The following is a 19,312-nucleotide window of genomic DNA, read 5'->3' as shown; positions in this document are numbered from 1 at the left end:
ATGTTGAAGTTTGTTCATTTGGTTTGTAATATCAGCAGTAGTTGGTGGTGTTATGTAAAACCTTGAACTCTAATGCTTGTTTACATTTGGCTAAGACTTCTGAATCTGCTTCATGCTTGCCTGTCCTTGATAATTATTAAAATGTGTGCTGCCTTTATAGTATGGACAGGAGTTCTTTTCTAAGTAGACTGAAGCATAAATCATATAATTTCTCCAGAATTTTTTCCTTGTAATGTATAAAAACTTGCTAGAAGAGAAAGTCAACTCACATTTGGAAAAAAAGAAGGTCAGTAGCATGCTTCCAGATCAGGTATTTCCCCTTAGACATGTCAGTGAACAGATCTATGGTCTAAAAGGTGATTTTTCTAGTCTACTGTGAGAAGAAAATCAGTGTCTGGCTCTTGGGCACCTTTTAATTGTGGCTCTTGGGCACCTTTTAATTGTATTATAGCTATACTATAGGTAATGTATAATTGTTACTGCACATCCTTTGTTTTATATTTTTGGTGTGAGGTTGAGAATTTTAGTTTAGTCTTTGCAGAAGGAAAGAGGTGGATACTGTTTCAAAAATCAGAAGTGATAGCCAACACTTTTCACTTCAATTTTTAAGGATGAGGGGGAGTTTAATAGAACTAATGGAAAAAAGCTTCCAATAAAAAAGCCATAATGTACTCTTAGATTTATTGATTACAATGCCTTGTTTGATTAATTTCGTGTATCTCAGGAGTAGTCAATTTAAACAACAGTATGGTAATTGCAATTCTAGGTAAAGCAGAGTTATGAATTATATGTTGTAGGAAAATCCACTGCAGTAACATTTTCTTACCGTGCTTTTGTACACTGTTCTATCATTGCTTTCATTTGTCATCAATTCAGATGACCAAATACTCAAAAATATTTAAGTTGCCTGTTAGTGCAAAATTTTTGTTTTAGTAGTGTGAACGTGCAAATAGCTGTTAGTCTGTGCTTAGTACCTGTATGAGGAGTTAGTGGCAATGTAGAAGGATGCAGTACCAGGAATCACGGTCTAAACCTTTTATTATTCTTAACATCTCCATAAATGTGATAGCATAACATATTCAAGGCATTACAGCTTTTGGGGTGAAGGAGATACAATACAGAGGGTATTGGTAACAATTCCTGTGGTCACTTGGAATCTAGTTAGATGAGATTTCAGAAGAGGTTCATTCCTGTGTTATGATATCAGGCTTTTGGGATGCAAAGAATACTTAAAACTCACTCAACTACTCACTAACTCAATATGTCAAGACCAGAAATGATTCTATGATAATGGAAGATTCAGAAAAATTTGGTTACCCTCATATTTTTGATGGAAAGCAGTCAACATGATATATCAAAGTCAAATACAGAGCAATTTTGTATTTTGTTGACAAGTGTTTTTTCTGTTTCATGCCAGTGTGTTAAGAGGTGAAAAGTTCAAAGCAAGTTTGCAGATGGTAGAAAACTGGGAGGAGCTGTTGACTCCCTTGAAGGCAGGATGGCCCTGAAGAGCAACCTCGACAAATTCAAACCCAAAGAGATATGGGCAAACACCAAGCGTTCTAACTTCAACAAGGGAGAATGCTGGATTCTGCACCTGGGATGGGGCAACCTGGTTGTATGGGCAGACCACAGAACAGGAGTCTAGAAAGTAGTGCCATGGAAAAGGACCTGGTGCTGCCAGTTGACAGAAAGTTGAGTGTGAGCCAGAAGTGCCCTGGCAGCCAGGAGGTCAAACTGGCCCAGCCTGGCCAGCCAGGCAAGGGAGGGTATTGTCCTGCACTAAGAAAGATATTCAGCTATTAGAGAGTGTCTAAATAAGCCACAAGGGTGATGAAGGAGGGGAAGCTGCATGGGGAGTGGCTGAGGTTACTTGGTCTGTTCAGGTTACTTAGCCTGAGAGAAGACTGAGGGGAGACCTCATGGCAGTCTACAACTCCCTTGTGGTGGAAAAGGAGGGGCAGACACTGATTCTCCTCTGTGGTGTCCAGTGACAGGACTCAAATAAATGGCCTGAAGTTAAATGAGCGGAAGTTTAGGTTGAATAGTAGGAAAAAGTTTTCACATGGAGGGTGGTTGATCACTGGAACAGGCTCCCTAGGGAAGTGCTTACAGCACCAAGCCTGACGGTTCAAGAAGCATTTGGACAGTGGTGTCAGGCATGTGGCATGATTCTTGGGGATGGTGCTGTGCAGGCCCAGGAGCTGGATGATCCTATGGGTCCCATCCAGCTCAGAATATTCTCTGCTTCTGTGAATTCACAGTTTTCATGTGTTTTAGTAGGAACAGAAGATCGATCTTTTTCACTTCAACATATGAACTATAAAATTCAAAAATTCCATAATTGCAGCAGTTTAAAAAATAAAATTATTTTTGTAAAAGGGTATACCATAAATTCTACAATGCCTGCAACTATATACAATATGCAAAGTATACAATTCTATAATGCTTCTTGTGGCCAAAAAAAACTGAATGAAAGGGGGAACTGGTGTGGCATTTTATTAACTCAGCACTAAATACTCCCAAATTATTCTTTAAGTAGATATTGAATATTAGGTCTTGTTGTGGAAGGAAATGATGAAGCAAGCCATAATTCTTCAATCTTCTCCAGCCCAAAAATAGAAGCAGTGGTAATTTAACTAACAGAGGGTTTCAGTTATGTATAGTTTGCGTAATCATGGATCTATTCTGAATAGTTCTGAATCTGCACCATAATTGTAATTTATTGTTAGTGTGCTTTCTTTTTCCTCCTTGAATTTTCCAAATCCTTCAGGCACAATCCATACTTGAAGTCATGAAGTATCTAGGGGGTCGTAAATCTGATGATATATTATGTTAGGTTTGTTGATCACAAACTTATTAAGTCCTTTGTATAACTTCAGGGTGTTTTCAATTTGTGATTCATGTCCCTAGCTGTAAAAAGAGCCTTGGTTTAAGCATATATTATTAGAGAAACAAAGTCCAGAACCACAGTCTGTATGATCTATTATATACTTCTTTTTGGGATGACTTAAGTCTTCCTTTTGATGTATCAGTTCTTTCTGTAAAGTATAGAAGGGTCTGAAGGTGATTACATATGAGATTAGAATTACTAGATGCTGTCCTTAGACTACATTGTGCATATTAGAATCTCTCTGCATATACATAAAATTCAGCAGTGTGTATGTTAAATGTGTGCTGCCTCAAGAAATGTGTATGTTAAATGTGTGCTCTCTCAAGAAACTATGATTATGTAGAAGCATAATCATAGTTTCTTGAGAGATTGATGACTGTTCAAATGTATTAATGAATACATACCCACCAAAAATGTTTTCATGTACTCTACATATTAATATTTTTTCAGATTAGAAATAGGCAAATACAACTGCATTATTGCATAGTGGAGGAAAAAAGTTGTACAGATTACTCTTAAAATCTTTTTTTTTCCTCTTTGTCTGTATTTTTTTCAAATCATGTAATGCCTGGAATTATCTCCAAATATTTTATTTAAATCTGGACTGGATATTGCATACCATTTAAATTATAATGAGCTACAGTTCATAGTAATAAGAGTTGACATTGTATCATGAAAAGTTTATCCTAATCTGTTATACTTTAGAACTGATTTAGAAATGTGTAAAAAAAGAATACTTTAAAAGTATTTTTAAAACACCCTGATAACAGAGCAGGTAATTTCTTACATGTTTGTCTTTGTGACAGTGGGGCTAGATAAAAAGATTTGATACGTCGTATGAGATCATAGAGGGGTTTTAAGACTGACTTTGTTTTTCCAAGGTGAACATGGGATAGATTTTTCTTTCCTAGAGAGGACTCCGTGTGCTGTTATCTTAACTCTCTTTGAGCTAAAAGTCTCAAATGTGTGCATAGTTGAAGTGCTTAAGGAAATGGCTTAGTGGTGAACTTGTTGGTGTTAGGTTGATGGTTGGACTTGATATTAAAAGTATTTTCCAAACAAAATGGTTCTATCTGAAAGGAGAGAAATGTAAGTTCATTTTTTCATGTGTCTTCTTTCTTACTATATGTAAGCCTAGATAAAAACTCTACTCCAGAGTATTCCTGGCTAGGCATTATGTGATTATTATGCTTTATTGTGTTCTGTAATTTAACCTGAAATTGGCTGAACACATACTACCTTCAAAAGAAAAAAATGCACATCATAGAACAACCCTATACACGACCGAAATACAAGATTGTAATTCTTAGTTGTAGTTATTTTACAAACTTAATTTTCCTTGACTTTATTACATAGTAAGGTACTGTTTTCATTGACTACCCACTATTTCAAAGTTGAGGATGGAGGTGAAAGATCAGTCTGTGTCACCTTTGGTTTTTTCTTTTTTGTGAAAGCCATGGCAATACTTATTGTGACAGAAAACTATCTGGAGTTTGGATTGGAATCAGGTAACTCCTTTCTTTAGTGTTTGAAACAGCTGTAGTGATTGTATGATCTGAAAAAAAAATATTTTCACAGTTTTTGAGAAAATCTGTGTTAAAATGAATGGTGTAAGTTACATGCTTATAAGAAAATTTGCTTTGAAATTAAGATTCTAAATAATATCCTGTACATTTTCCTGCTGTTCTCTTAAATAGTCTAATTTTTGCCTAGCTTGTTTGTGTTATTAATTGTATTTGCCTTCCAGTTACAGATTTAGCCATTTTTGACTTTCATAGTAAAGTGTAGCTCCTCTACTGGAAAAGAATTTTAAGTTATCTTTTTTCATCTTCCCGAAGTGTGCAAATGTTACAGATGTTGTTAATCAAGTTCTATTGTATTGTGGCCAACTAATTATCATATGAAAGAGCTCTGTTAGACATACGAAAAATTGTTCAATAGATGACTTGATACCCACTGTTTTATTTCACAAAAGGGATTCTTCATTTTTACTGTAATAAAATAAATATATGTGTCCCTGCAGGATTCTCGAATTTCTCAGAAAGTGCTATGCAGTTTCTTGAAAAACAAGGTTTGGAATCCCAGTAAGTTTCTGGAAATACACTTGTCTTTTTATATGTGATTTGGATTTTCTTAGCTTTTGTCATGGATGTTTTGTGTTTGTGTACGGTTACAATCCCTGCAACGGTTTAAAGACGTTAATGAAAAGATCTGAAAGTACCCACAAGTAACTGAAGTTGCATTAAAGTTTTCATTTTAATATGGAGATAATTTCTGATATTTTGATTGTAGTTATAAAATATAGTTCAAAATTGTAAACACTTTTTTCACAGTATTTCCCTTTAGCAAGGATTGTTTAAATAGAGAAGTTATTTTTGTCATTCCTATGGCATGTAAGAGGAGGAGCATGCAAAATCTACAAGATGGAGTTTGTGTTAAATTTCATATTAGGAATAAGTTGTGTTGTTCAGTCCTGTTTTCAGGTTGTAGCTCTGTTTCTATCATGCAAAAACTTCTGCTTTCTACAGGACATTCAAGCCTCATATAGACTGTTGAAGGAGTGTGCCATAGCTTGTGATATTACGTAAATACACAAACACTGTCATAGGCAGCCTTTGTATATTGCAAAATTGATTTCTGTTACAGTTCCTTATACATGCATGCTAAAATTTAGGGACCATTTCATCACTAGGAGCACAACATTGAATTTCTTGCTTGGTAGGTCTCAAGTATCATGCAGAAGCCCTGGCATATCTTTATTCTTGAGGAGCAGAAGTTTCCTCAAACTAGATTAGTGTAATTTATGAATAAACTTACAGGAAACGGTTAACTGAATCCCATGTGTTTCTTAGCCTTTCTTTAATCTGCTTTCCTAAGCTATTGCAAAGTCACTACCTTCTGTATACATTTTCATGTTAAGTGTTTGTTCAGTTATAAAGTATTGCAGTGCTTTGCCTTTTTTAGCAGCACCTGAGGTAATGATGGTGTCTCTTGATAGTTTAGAAAGAATCTGAAGCTCATTTAAATCACTAGATTTGGTTTTGTTCCTCGTTGATCTGTTAGTTACATTTCACTATAACTATGATGTTTTTGGTATTTGAGGGTTTTGTTTTGTTCTCTTTTTTTCTTTGTGTAAAACTGTATTTGTTAATTATATAATTAATTCTGTGATTTCTGTTGTATAATTTTTGCTAATTACAATATAAAATTATTCTTTTTTTTTTACTTCTTTACTAACAAATTAACATCTCACAGTCAGTAAATTCGTTTTTTTTTTGTTTTTCTAGGAAATAAGTAGATTACTTGGTTTGGTTTTGAAAGTATTTTTTTAAATTTTAATTTCTGATTGGTTTTTAATAATACTAGTACTTTGGGGGAAGCCTACAGAATACTGTTGGCTTTTTTATTAAATGTTAGATACTTTTGGGTTGAAAGTATATTGATACTCCCCGCTTCCCCAACTTCTTCCCCAAGAAAATGCTTACTTCCTTTCTTTTCTTTTAGGGGTCCTGTGTCTAAACTAACCTTCAAATTGTTCCTGGCTGTTCTGTGTTCACTTATTGGTGCTTTTTTGACATTCCCTGGCTTGCGACTGGCTCAAATGCATCTGGATGCTCTGAATTTAGCAACAGAAAAAATAACACAGTAAGAGAAAATATATGCAAATAGGTATATGCTACTCAGTCTTAAATCTTTTATGTCTAAAAATAAACTAAGCAAATTATTCCAACAAGAAGGTAGTGACTTAAGACTTCTGTTGCTGCCTGCTTTTCGTATCTTGAGCAGATTTGCCACCTGCCACTTCCTGCTCAGCCTGTGCTCTGCCAGTCTGTTACATCCTTTGCCTTGTAATTAAGAGTCCCATTTAAAGGAGCTTTCCTTTCCTCCTGCAAGAGCTCCACCATGAATGTCTCTGTGTCCAGCTTTCCTTCCCCCATCATGTCTTTCTAGAAGTTAAGATAACCTTCAGGAAGTACAAATATGACCACAGACTGGTTTTTGTCACCTGTACTTACAGCTGGGCATTATTCCTTTAATAAATTTAGCATAGGATAAAATATAGAAATGACCCATAATATTTAATTAGGGTCATATGTTAATACCAATTTAAAGGAGTATTTTCATTTTCAGCCATCTTTCCATTTGGTAGTAAAATGTTCTGCCCAATTTAACTATTTCTCTTGAGCATTTTCTGATTGAGAGGGTGACTCTCGAAGTGGCTTTCAGAGATCTTGACTGTTGACGTTTAATACATGATAATGACAGCTTCTGCAGCATAGGGCAGTGTAGGTATTGAGTCTGGTAAATTTCCTAAGAAAACAACTATGTTTTGCAGTAGGAAAATAATTTTTGGTTCAAACTTCACTTTTTTTCTTTCCCTTCAGGAATGTTCAGCTTACAAATTAATCTGTTTGAAGTGAGTCCATCAGTCTTGGTAAATTTATAAGCAAGTACACTTGCACTCAATGTTGTCTATGTAGCAGCCAGCTACTGGATTGTTTTATCTGATGTTACATTTCTGTCTGCCTGTAGACTGTGACTGAGTCACTTCCTAATCTGTTTTTTCCAGACAGGGAAACTATTTAGTTCTTAATTGCTATGGTTCTCAATATTTTAAAATTCTTTGTGTTTTTTCTGTAAGTATTCCAGCATCTTCCTTGATCAACAGACATAACATCCTAGGCAGAAATATAAACTCCCAGAAACAAAAATTCATTAATTAAGAGCTAGAGGGAAATTAATATCCACTGAAGTGTGGTTATGAAATGTAAGACTTTTCTAGACGATATTTGAACTGGTTGTTGAAGATAACGTTATTCAACACCACCAAGTTATTTTTGAAAGTCTATCAATACTTTGACTGTTCAACTGGAAAAATTACATTAAATGGATTAAAACTTGGTAAGGTATCCATATAATTAGGTAAAGCCATTATAAAGAATATTTGTCAAGTGATAAGTTCTAATAAACCTGAAGACTGTAACTTGCCCTTGCTGATACACTTGTTTGACAGTTACTAAAGGTGGGGGGTTGGAAATGAGGATGACTTGTCACTGATGCTGTCTAAGTTGGGTGCTAAAACAATGTCTACCTCTACAGTCAAAGACATACTTTACTTTAAAAACCCCAACCAAAACAACTGCAAAGAAAAAGCTCACCAACTAAACAAAATACAAAACCAACAAAAACCAAAGAAAAAACCGTAATCAAACCAAAAGTGCCCACATCTCTTAAGCTGCCCCAAAAAGGCACAAATCTCCCTTAAAACCCAAGAAAATACCCAGAACTAAACAACTCGAAAATATCCAAAACAAAATGTATTCCTTAATGGAATGGAACACTTAACTTGCAGGGAACACTGACCAAAAAAAGCCCCAAAACTTAAAGGTTAATGATCAAGTACCACTTTACTAATATGTTTAGAATTATTATTGTGATTCTTTTTATGAGTGTAGGGAGTAAGTTCATTGGTTTTGAGTAAACAGAATAAAAATAATCTGGTGTCCCTTTCAGTTTTGAGAACTGGTTTGATTTTTTTTCTTTGGCAGTAGTATCCTTCCCTGCATGTATTTGGAGTCTTCTTAACAAAGTTGTACAATTTTCATACACATTTCCTCCTTTGCCAGAGTCTGTATCCAGAGTATTTCAGCCTTTCATGCCTGTTCCATTTAAAAAAAAACCCAAATCCGAAACAAAAACAACGAAAAGGATAGAGCTTCCCACCACCCTTTGGCACATTCCAGTCCATCACTCTAGTCCGTTAACTCAGTAGGATCGCCTAAATAAGTAGAAGTTCAGGTAAAAGGCTTTCACAGTCTAATTAAATGCTTTGGTCTGATCCTTGGTGCTGTTGCATTCCCTAGCACCATTTAATAGTTAGCAGGGCTTGTTTCTTCATCTGAAACCAAAGATTTAAATTTGCGTGTGATGACAGCTTCTGTAACGTGCAAACATTTTAGTGGTTTTAGGAAGCTTGATAGTTTGCAATCAAGAAGGTCTTGTGTTCTTTAGAACAATTTTTAGTTACATCATTTTTTCTGTAGTGTAGAGGCACTGCAGTGAAGGTGAAGACAAACCTGATTCTGTTAGTGAGGGATTACTGTACTGACAAAACAACCCAGTCCCTTCAACTGTTCTCATTTCATTTTAGTAATGAAAAATTATTGGGGAAAATGGGCTTAGAAATAGAGAAGAAAATTTAGAACTTTAGAAATAAAGAAGGATATTAATTCAAGAGAGGACTGCAAAAACTGTATCCCCTTTTTAAATTCTGTTTTGTACTCAAAGGTTACTAAAGAATACTACTTTCATTTTTGTTGTGCAGTTTCATACAGTATTTTTTTGGATCTGAGTATCTTTAATTTAAGTACCAAGTTGAATCAGGATTTCTAAGTAAAATGCTTCATTACACTGTGTAATCTGACCTCTGACAACTATTTCTCCTGTTCTTTTTAAAGCCAAAATCCAGTATGATTTCACAATATATAATGTTACCATTTTGTTGAAATGTAAGCCATACCTATAAAATAGGGAAGAAATTTTATTATTTATCTTTCTCCCAACTATTTTAAAGTTAATATTTCTGCTTTTGAATCTTTCTTGCATGCTTTATATATTCTTATATACTATCAACAGTATGGTCATTGTTTTCATTTGCTAAGTTCCCTGTTTTTTTTCTTTTTTCAGAACATTGCTACATATAAACTTCTTGGCACCTTTATTTATGGTTCTACTGTGGGTAAAACCAATCACTAAGGACTACATTATGAGCCCACCTTTGGGCAAAGAGAGCATTCCTTTGTAAGATTTCCTTTAAAAGTTCTTTTGGGGGTATTGAGAACAAAACATTGTCTTAGAGCTCTTTGCAAGTTGGAGAAACATGAAAGACTTTAATAGCATCTGCTGTCAGAGGTATTGTGGTAGGTGCAGCTGAATTATAAGGAGCTTCTGTTATTTCAAAAGAATGAGTTGCAGAATGATGAGTGTTAAGGTGGTGGTTCCCAAAAAACTGCTGTTACTTGACATTTCCTTGGCAGTAGTGTGTTGTTTTTTGTAGGGATGGAATACTACCTCACTACCTGCTGGAACCTTGTGTCTTGCATATTAGTGTAGGAGAGAAGTGGTTTCAGTGAAAACAGTCAAGATATGTTGTCATGAGAACTAAGCTAGGAGGTTTGTCTTTATATTTACATACTGATGAACTGGTATTGAATTGATAGATAAAATATTTAAAACATAAAAAGGGAAAGAGTTTCCAGGAAGAGTGGTATCTGAAATAGTTGATTGTCGTTGTCACAATTATTCTTGCTAATTCAAAATAGACTTGAAAGAGATACATTTCTTGCTTTTTAGAGGTGAGATAAGCTTCTAAAGTGATCCTGTGACCATTGAGCTATTACATAAAACACAACAGATATACATATTTTATGTATTTTCTGTTCCTCAGTTCGTTTTAAAATGTGTTGAGCTATTACTGGGTATCTCAGGCAGATGAAGTACCCATTTACAATCTAGTAAATGGGTACTATTTACTATTTTTACTACTTCTACTATTTTTTACTACTTTTACTGTTTTTACTACTTTACTATTTACTGTCCACTCCTATGTGTCTGAAAACCTGTAATTATCTGAGCAATCTTCATTTTTAGTGTCCTGCCTTCATTACTCAGAATTTAGGCAGTTAAGAACTGCTTTTGTTTACAGACAAATGAATACTAATTTGGATCTATGCTGTAGGGCTACTGAGAAGTAGTAGGAAAGAGAAATAGAACGCAAAAGTAAATATTACTTGCATGTGAACTTCATAACTGTAGTTTGTGTGTTAACTGCTTTTGACAATTTGCCTCAAGATTACTTTACAGATGGTACAAATAAATAACTGTAGCAGTAGGTGGTTTTTGGAAAACAGCATTACCCTTTTTTTATTATCCACAGAATGTCAGAAGATACATTTGATACCGTCAGATTGTGGATTATAATCCTATTGTGTGTTTTACGGTTGGCTATGATGCGTCATCATTTACAGGCCTATCTGAATTTAGCCCAGAAAAGTGTGGATCAGATGAAAAAGGAAGCTGGTAGAATAAGTATGGTTGATTTACAGAAAATGGTAAGTATGGTGGCACTGAAATTATATATTTGTACTATTTCGACTGTGCAAATGATTTTTTTCCAATTTGTTGTCTTCTGTGGCAGCAGAGCTCAAATCTGAATGAAGCTTTCTAGACTATATCTCCTATAAAATAGAATTATTACAGAGAAGTTCTGCAAACCAAAATATGGAGATATGTATCATCTGTGTTACGCAGATAGTTTGTCCTTGGTTGTTATAAAGATCCTTGGTTGTTAAAAAGAAGTTGTTATAAAAGTTGTTTGTCCTTGGTTGTTATAAAAGATCCCTTCCAATGAGTGGTGATCTGTAACTACAGCATGGGAAAGAAAAAATTGAATTTTTGTAGAATGGTAACATACCGTTACCAACTATGATTTTTAAATTGAGGGAAAATTTATGACGAGGTGGTTATATTTTGGAATTAAATTACATATGTTTAATTCTGTCAGACCACTTAGAAGTTCACCAGCCTAATTAAAAATTGCCTATCACATTGTGGACAAGGCGAAATTTTTGAGGATTTTTTTTTTAAAGAAAAGTAGTAAAGCATACCTTGAACAGATGGGTGGGGTAGAATGGCTGTTGTATATTGTCTGCAAAATAAACTCAAATTTGTACTGCTGTATGATAGTGCTGTCTAATGATCCTGCTGAGCTGGGGTCTATTGCAGGAGGAATATTTGAAGCATGCTGTAAGACAGAGACTCCTCTTCTAGGATTGTCATTATTACACTAAGTGTCTGAATGTCATAGTCTGAAGGTGCCGTAGTTATTTACAAAGTGGCTAGAAATTTGCTCCAGAAAAAATAATTAGGAAGTACATGTAGTAGCAGCTGGTTAGGATGGAACTGTGCCGGTTGCTGTGCCATTTTAATACTGGGAATTTTATTCCTATCTGTAAAACACTTATGTCTTCTCCATGTGGCATTTCTTATATCCATGTCTCCAGTGAAATGGAATGTATGAATCTTCATACATTCTCTTTGAGAAGGCCATAGTCATTAGATGTAGTCTTGTCTTGTTTTACTGATCATATCTGCTTTACCTTTTTTAGGAACGTCTGCAAGTGAATTCTTTCCTGTCTGTCATTCTACAGTGATCATTACTTTTTAATTGGTTATTTTTGTTGTATTACATCATTTTTTTGACAAATTTTGTCTCGCGCTTTTTCCCGTGTTAGTTTTTTTATGCATGCTCATTAAGAAGCCCTTTGAGACTTGAAAGGTGTTCCCAAAACTGTCATGTCTGTCTTCATAATTTTTGCCAACCTGCATTCTGTTCTTTTATAAAACATGGGTAGTTCTATTTCACTGCTTGCTTGCTGTTGATTTTATTACTTTTTTCCATCTTTATTTGGTTTAATCTTTTAGGTCAATAGCTTGTATGTAATGTTACAGTCTTGAGAAAAATGGAACCTGTGGGAGAGCAGGGGGAGGGATATATCTGAATGGACTTCGATGAACCATAGTGTATGACTGAAATAAAGACCAATTAAATGCTGTTATTGATCTAATGAAAACTCAGCTTATCATTGTTTTAAAATACAAGTGTTTTCCAGTTGGAAATCTTAAAAATATCTCACTGTTGAAAAAGGACACTAATATTAACCAGGCTTTCATGTACTTTTTATGGGGCTTTGTACTGCGACTACTACTTCATTTTTGAAATAGGATTTAGTTTGTAAATGACTTGGAACTTGAAAAATTAAACATATATATTTATTTTTGTTTCTGGTGTATTAAAGTAGGAATAATTGAATGATGGCATACAGTTTGCAGAAGCAAAATTGATTCTCTTTTTTTAACAGAATTGATGTTTTTTAATTATTTTATTTCAGCCATTCTTCTCAGATTTGTAAATGTCCTGAAACTAGAATTCATTATGGGGATTTCTTCATTAGGTCTTCCAAGGGCAATATGTCACATGCCAAGAATTACTAGAAAATTCTTAAAACAACTTTAATGCATAAGTACTGGATTTTTTTAATTAATTTTTTTTTTTTCTAGACATTTTCATAAAGGTCTGCTTTGATCAACCAGGGATCATGAACTTATACTCTTTCTTTTTTCTAGGTGGCTCGGGTATTCTATTATCTCTGTGTAATTGCACTGCAGTATGTTGCACCATTGGTAATGCTGCTTCACACAACTCTGCTCTTGAAAACACTAGGTAGGCAAAATTGGACCAATGGTAGTTTATTCTGTTCTACACAGGGCTTTTTTATTTTTGCCTGACTGAAGAGAATTAGAATTCATGGGTATTTGCAATACAAAAATACCTAGTAGTTTCTTGTACTTTAAAACATTCATATGTGGCTTTTATGTAGTTATTTCTGTTGCTGTGTTTGACATCTTCCAATTGCATGCTAATTTGTTTTATTTATTTCTGAGAAATTAGGTCATGCAACCAATTAAACTGTTTACTTCTGTTGAAATATTTGTCTTTTTAGAAGTATTTTAAAAGTGAATTATATAAAGTATGATTGATTTAACTTCATGAGCATCTTACAAAGGAATTTTTCAGCTTTTTTATCATTAGTAGGAAATTGTGAGATTGGGGGTTCGTGTAGTTACTGGGAGATCTGAAGTAGCTCTGGTTTGGGTTTCCTCTGCCTCTTTACTCTGCCTCTTTACTCTGCCTCTTTTCTCTGCCTCTTTACTCTGCCTCTTTACTCTGCCTCTTTACTCTGCCTATTTTCCTTTTCTTCTCCTTCTCCATTTCCTTCTTTCTTTTCTGTCCTTCCTGTGAGACATGTCTTTCATAGCCTGCCATGCAGTTGTGTCATTTTCTTTGCAAAAAGGCAGTTGTTAGAGATAGGCTTTAGTAGGTTGTGATTCATCCTGCCTTGGAGTAGTGATGTCCATCTGGTAAGGTCAGTCATACCCAGGACATACAGAGGTTTCATGGTAGCTATATCACATGTAGATGTTAGGATGTAAAAATACAAGACGAATCCTACCCCAGGATGAAGTAGGATTGATTCATTCTACTTCCTGGAATGACCAGGATGTCATGCAGATGAATATAGTTTGCATTTACTAAGTTATAAAAACTTAACATTTTTTGTGTGTGTATTAAAAATATATCAAAGACTGTAGAGTGATTGAATTAACAGAACTTGAATTTAATTCTACAAAAATCTGTTACTTGTTTATTTTTAACAGGTAATTATTCTTGGGGCATCTACCCAGGATTGAATTCTGACTCTTCAGTAGAAAACAGCCTGCTTCCCAATTCTGTTTATTCTGAGTCTCCACCTGCTGATGGAAAGATGAAAGTAGCTGTAGTACAAATAACAATGGCTCTGGGAAGCCTAAAGAGTATTTTCACTCCTCTCCTGTTCCGGGGACTCCTGTCTTTCCTCATTTGGTGGATTGCTGCTTGCCTTTTTTCTACAAGCCTTTTTGGTCTCTTCTATCACCAGTACCTGACTGTGGCATGAGCAAGCCAACTGACAGAGCAAGTGTGAGGTCAGATTCTAGATACAAACCCAGGTACCCAAGAGGAGATGAAGAGAAAAGAAAACTATATATGTGAAGAGAAAACATGTAATAATTATTTTTAAAGACTTCCTTGGTGTTCTCAGGGTGAATAATCTTAAAATGTTTAAAATTGCAACTGGGCTTGTTATTTTAGTTACCCAAATGGTAGGTAACTAATTCAGTTATACTCCTGGGACTGACTGACATTATTGTGTTGTAGATGGTGGTAAGGATGCTGAAAAGATGTGACCTCTGAGTACCTTGGTTTCCACAAACAGCAAGCCAAACTCAAAAATTTGTTTTTTAAGCATCAACAGTCACTAGCTGAACTGCATTCTAAGGGTACTGGACATAGTGATGGTGGCTATTGATTAAGCTGCCTATTGATTAAGTCTTGAAACTGAGCCATACAAGTGAAAGGAGAGAGAGGGGATTTAAAAAAAATTCTGTTGGACAGCTATTGATCACTTTTCTCCTTGGAAAATTAAAAAATCCAACAGGACAAAAGAGATACTGTATATTACAGTAAGAAAAGTTGTATAAAATTTAAATTTAACAGGAGCAGATGTGTGTACGTGACAGGTATTGCTGCCTACATATTTTGCAGGAGTGCTTGTGCAGTAAGAAGAGAGTTATAGCAAATATATTATTTCAGTCCCTGCAGTAATTTTGAAGTAATGGCCATCTGTATTGGTGCTAGTATTGATCCACACATTGCGTCTGGATCTTTTAAATTTCTTCTTTTGAGGTCGTAGATAAATTCCACTGAATTTACAAAAGAATAGAAAATAATTAGTGACACCAGTCAAACATTTCAAAACAAAATAGTTTAATCCTGCTGACTGATATTGTATGTATATGTGTAATGTACATATATATTATATATCAAATATATAATATATATGAAGGTATGAAATATGGAATCTTTATTTTAAATTCCTGAATGTATCTTACAGTGCTGTGGGAGAGGGGTGTATGTGTATCTAATAATTTCAAGATTGCCTTTTGAAATTAAACTTAATTTTTTCCTTTTTTTTTCTTCTTTTTCTTTTTTTTTTTTAGTTTAGTTGAAAGGGCTATTTGGTTTTTGTGCCTCTTTAGAGGTACTTAGCTATACTAAAGAACTTACACTGTCTTGGAAGTAAAGATCTGCTTAAACTGTTAATCTTAAAATTTCTGTTCTGTCAAATCATCATCTTTGCCACTTTAATCTGTGCTAACTTGACCACATAGTGATAATTACTATATCTTGGCTACATAGATTTTCTGTGTAATAAAACAGCTGTGTAATAAGAAAAAGATCAAAGTATTAACTTTACAATTTTTGCTTAACTGTATAGATAGATTCCACTCATAAAATTATTTACAGTTTTTCAGGTGTTTTGTGTATTTGCAAAACAGGAATGGGGATTTATATGCAGTAGCTTTTTTAAACAGTTATTACTAAACTTCACAGAGGTCAGTGGGTTTTTTAGCTAATACTAGCTGGTTTTATGTTACTGTTCTTTTTCTCTTGAATTTGTGTACAGCTTTGGCGTAAGCATTTATAAATGGAAAAGCTTAACTAAATTTTTAATACGTAGCAAACCTACCATATGGGAGAACAAACTCAATGAATGCAGAAAATCAAGATTTTAAGCTGGTGATAAACTACCTTGCTGTGTTGAAAGCCTTTTAAGTTAATTATTAGTTTATTAAGTTGCATTTATTGGGAAAAGATTTGTGTACACCAGCCTAGTACCTACTGCATGTGTTTGGGATGTGTGAGAACACCTTGCGTGATGCTGCTAGTTTCATTGCACTATTTCAAGCAAGCTTTGTTGTTTTCACACCAACTTTTTGTAACTAACAGGGACAATAGCTTAACTGTGCATTGGCTTAGAGAATAATATTTGACCTCATAGTTTCAAATTTCAGGCATTCCTTGGAAATATTTTTCAGATGAATAATTGAATGACAAAATATGACAGTCCAACAATACTGCACCCACTTTCATATTAGTTCAAGATATATCGTTACTACAAGATACATCATTGCTAACAGAATTAGTAAGGCCAGCTTTTAAGTTAGAGTTAGGGTGTTCAATGCCAGTCTTTGGTCTGAAAAATAAAACAATGCAAAACAGTTTGCCTCTGATAGTGAACTTACCTGATGAAGCTCACTATATAGGAGATGTAACCTGTTGTTGAAATCTGAAGGATTAAATTTTGGATACTTCAGAATACTTCAAAATGATGTTAAGCAACAGTTTTTGCTGAATTAGTCATTCTGAAAGCTTATAAGTAAAAGTGAACTGTAGTTATATAATAATGCATTCAGCAAAAGTAATAAGGATCATGTAGCTGAACTTCACAAAGCTTTTGCTTAAGTCATGCTGACTTACTGTTCAGACATCACACTGATCGCAGTGAAAAATATGCACCTAGTGTTACAAACATGAAGTTCAGTGCTTGTAGCCACTGTGCTGTTCAATTGTTCTACAGTCCATTGTTCTGCAGAATTGAATGGTTAACCTTCTGGTCAGCAGTGAGTGGGAGATGGTCTTTCTGTTGATCCATTTAATCCTGACATGATTAAATGAAGGCTTATGAAAAATTTAAATATGGTAATAAAAGCCTTTGAAACATGGTGACAGTGAAACCAGAGGGACCATATTGCTAAGGTTGTGAGCAGTGCTTCTGACAAGTATGTGATACGATCAAAAATGTGTTTTAAAGTAAAGTAGCAACCTGATAGTCCTGACTTCCATATATATTGTGTAAGGTTCAGAGGAATATCTGCTTACTTCTGTAGTAAGTTCCTGCAGCTGGCAAATTATTCGTATGTTTCATGGAGATCTTTATCAGCACCTGGTGATGGGGGGAAAACATCTTTCAGAAATGGAAAAGCAATAAAATGTGACTGAAAGGTTGGTAAGTGTTACTCAGGTTTCTTAAACATTTTGTCTTGCTTTTTGCCCACTACTTAATAAAAAATTGGTGAATGGTTTGGGTTGGAATTGATCTGGAATGGATCACTTTTCACCAGACCAGGTTGCTCCAAGCCCCATCAAACATGGCTTTGAACACCTCCAGAGATGGGCAGCCATAGCTTCTCTGGGTAACCTTATCTAGTGCCTCACCACCTTCACAGGCAAGAGTCTCCATCTAACACTTAATCTAAATCTCCCCTCTTCTAGTTTAGAAGTGTTCCCCCTTGTCCCATCACTCCCTGCCTGTGCAAAAAATAATTCTCCCTCTTTTTTATAAGCTCCCTTTAAGTACTTGGAAGCCACAGTGAGATCGCCCTTAGTTTCTGAGAGATTTTAGAAGGAAATGTTCCTTTGGCAAAGAATCCATGTCTGTTTCTTTCTTCTTAAATTCAGATCTCCCTTCCTTTCTTAGTGATGTGACTTCCATTGCCGATCTACAGTGCTGTCCATATGTTCCCTTCTCAGAAGCAAGTAGGCTAAATTTGTTCAAGATTGTATTTTGACTTGTGTTTAGTTTAAATTTGTCTATTTTTTTGAAGGATTAGTTCCTTTAAATAGTTTAAATAACTTAAAATTCCATCTGAAACATGAACAAACTTGTTAACATTTGTTTAAACTCTTCACTTTTATTTTGTGGGTCCCTTTCAACAAAGGATTAAGGCAGTGAAAAATCCAAGTCTTCCAGCAAGTTGGGGGAGGTCCAGACATACACTTGGCTATTTCTGAGCTAAGAGAAGTTGATTAAGAACAGGAGAATAAATTATAGAAAGCCTGTTCACTTGGTAGGTGACATTTTCAGGCTGCTCTTGTCCTCTTTTAATTCCTTCTCAAGCTATAGGTTATACCAGTTTTTGAGGTTTTGTTAGCTGCGCAGTCTTTCCCACTTCCAGAATTCTCTTGCATAAAGGATCCACAGATTAAATAGTAGCATGAGTACAAGAGAATATCCTTGTACAGAGGATACTTAGAGAAAGTTAATTTCTGTTGCAGTTCTCCTCATTTGGATCACAAGTACTGCAGGGTGTTTAAACAGAGATATGTTCTTCCCTGGATGTAAAGTCAAATTTGTCTTAAGAATAAAAATGCTACCAAGACATCAACTCAACATTTAGGCAGCATAACCTCACTCTATATAGTGGTTAGCAAGTATGGAAATTTCAGCTAACTTCCAAGGAACAATTCAAAGTGCTGTGCTTCATTACAGTAACTACATCTAAGTGATAATAGGCATTTTGGATATATCAAATAGGAAATTGAACACATCTGATCTTAAAGCTGTTGGAAGATTCTCCAAGATAAAAGGCCTTATGTCTCTTTATTCTCAAATACCAGCTGTACTTTCCACAGAGATAATTTTTATCAGTTCTTAAATACTACGCTTCATTATTTTTCTCATGACACATTTTGCACATTAATTTGTTCAACACAGCCCCTCCACACCTTAACCCCACACACATAATCCCACAGTTAATTTTGTCACTGTCAAGTTCCTAGATACTTTTAGTTAAAGAATTGAGTGCCCAGACAGAATGGAGACATTGAACAAGTATGAGGCCAAAGAAAACTGTGTGTTCTCTTGTGTACGCCTGAGCAAAATCTTAATGGAGGAAGGCAACAGCAGGTTACTTGTATCTTAAATCAAATATTAAATGTGAATTGTGAGTAAGACTGTTATTTTTAACATCTGCAGCCCAAATCCCAAATGGTAAATAGAGCAATATTTTGATGTCACAGATACCTACTCTAAAGAGCATCGAGGCAACAGATGCTTAGAAGCTAGATGTCTGATCTCACTAAGCAGGCTGATTCAGATTGGTCTGTCTATGCTTCAGAGTGATTTTTGTGTCTCCTTC

The 19,312-nt window shown here is 34.9% G+C and overlaps 1 protein-coding gene across 6 annotated transcripts in view; it reads left to right on the top strand.

Moving 5' to 3' along the window:
* Positions 1 to 19,312, top strand: part of TMEM161B (transmembrane protein 161B) — a 55,198-nt gene that overhangs the window by 24,099 nt on the left and 11,787 nt on the right. For 2 of the 6 annotated variants that reach the window (XM_039703543.1, XM_039703541.1), the window contains exons 6-12: positions 4,250 to 4,401; positions 4,917 to 4,977; positions 6,398 to 6,538; positions 9,581 to 9,694; positions 10,830 to 11,004; positions 13,079 to 13,175; positions 14,171 to 14,476. In XM_039703543.1, coding sequence (XP_039559477.1) covers positions 4,250 to 4,401; positions 4,917 to 4,977; positions 6,398 to 6,538; positions 9,581 to 9,694; positions 10,830 to 11,004; positions 13,079 to 13,175; positions 14,171 to 14,448 — 1,018 coding nt within the window. In that variant the 3' untranslated portion in view covers positions 14,449 to 14,476. Of the gene's footprint in view, positions 1 to 4,249; positions 4,402 to 4,916; positions 4,978 to 6,397; positions 6,539 to 9,580; positions 9,695 to 10,829; positions 11,005 to 13,078; positions 13,176 to 14,170; positions 17,400 to 19,312 lie in introns of those variants that run through there. The other 4 variants (XM_039703545.1, XM_039703546.1, XM_039703540.1 and 1 more) reach the window with 3 other exon arrangements.

Source organism: Passer montanus, unplaced genomic scaffold (assembly GCF_014805655.1).
Source record: "Passer montanus isolate IOZ18808 unplaced genomic scaffold, ASM1480565v1 scaffold164, whole genome shotgun sequence".
NCBI classification, from domain to species: Eukaryota; Metazoa; Chordata; class Aves; order Passeriformes; family Passeridae; genus Passer; species Passer montanus.
The sequence above is the reverse complement of the archived record's forward strand: the minus strand, read 5'-3'. Positions and strand labels throughout refer to the sequence as shown.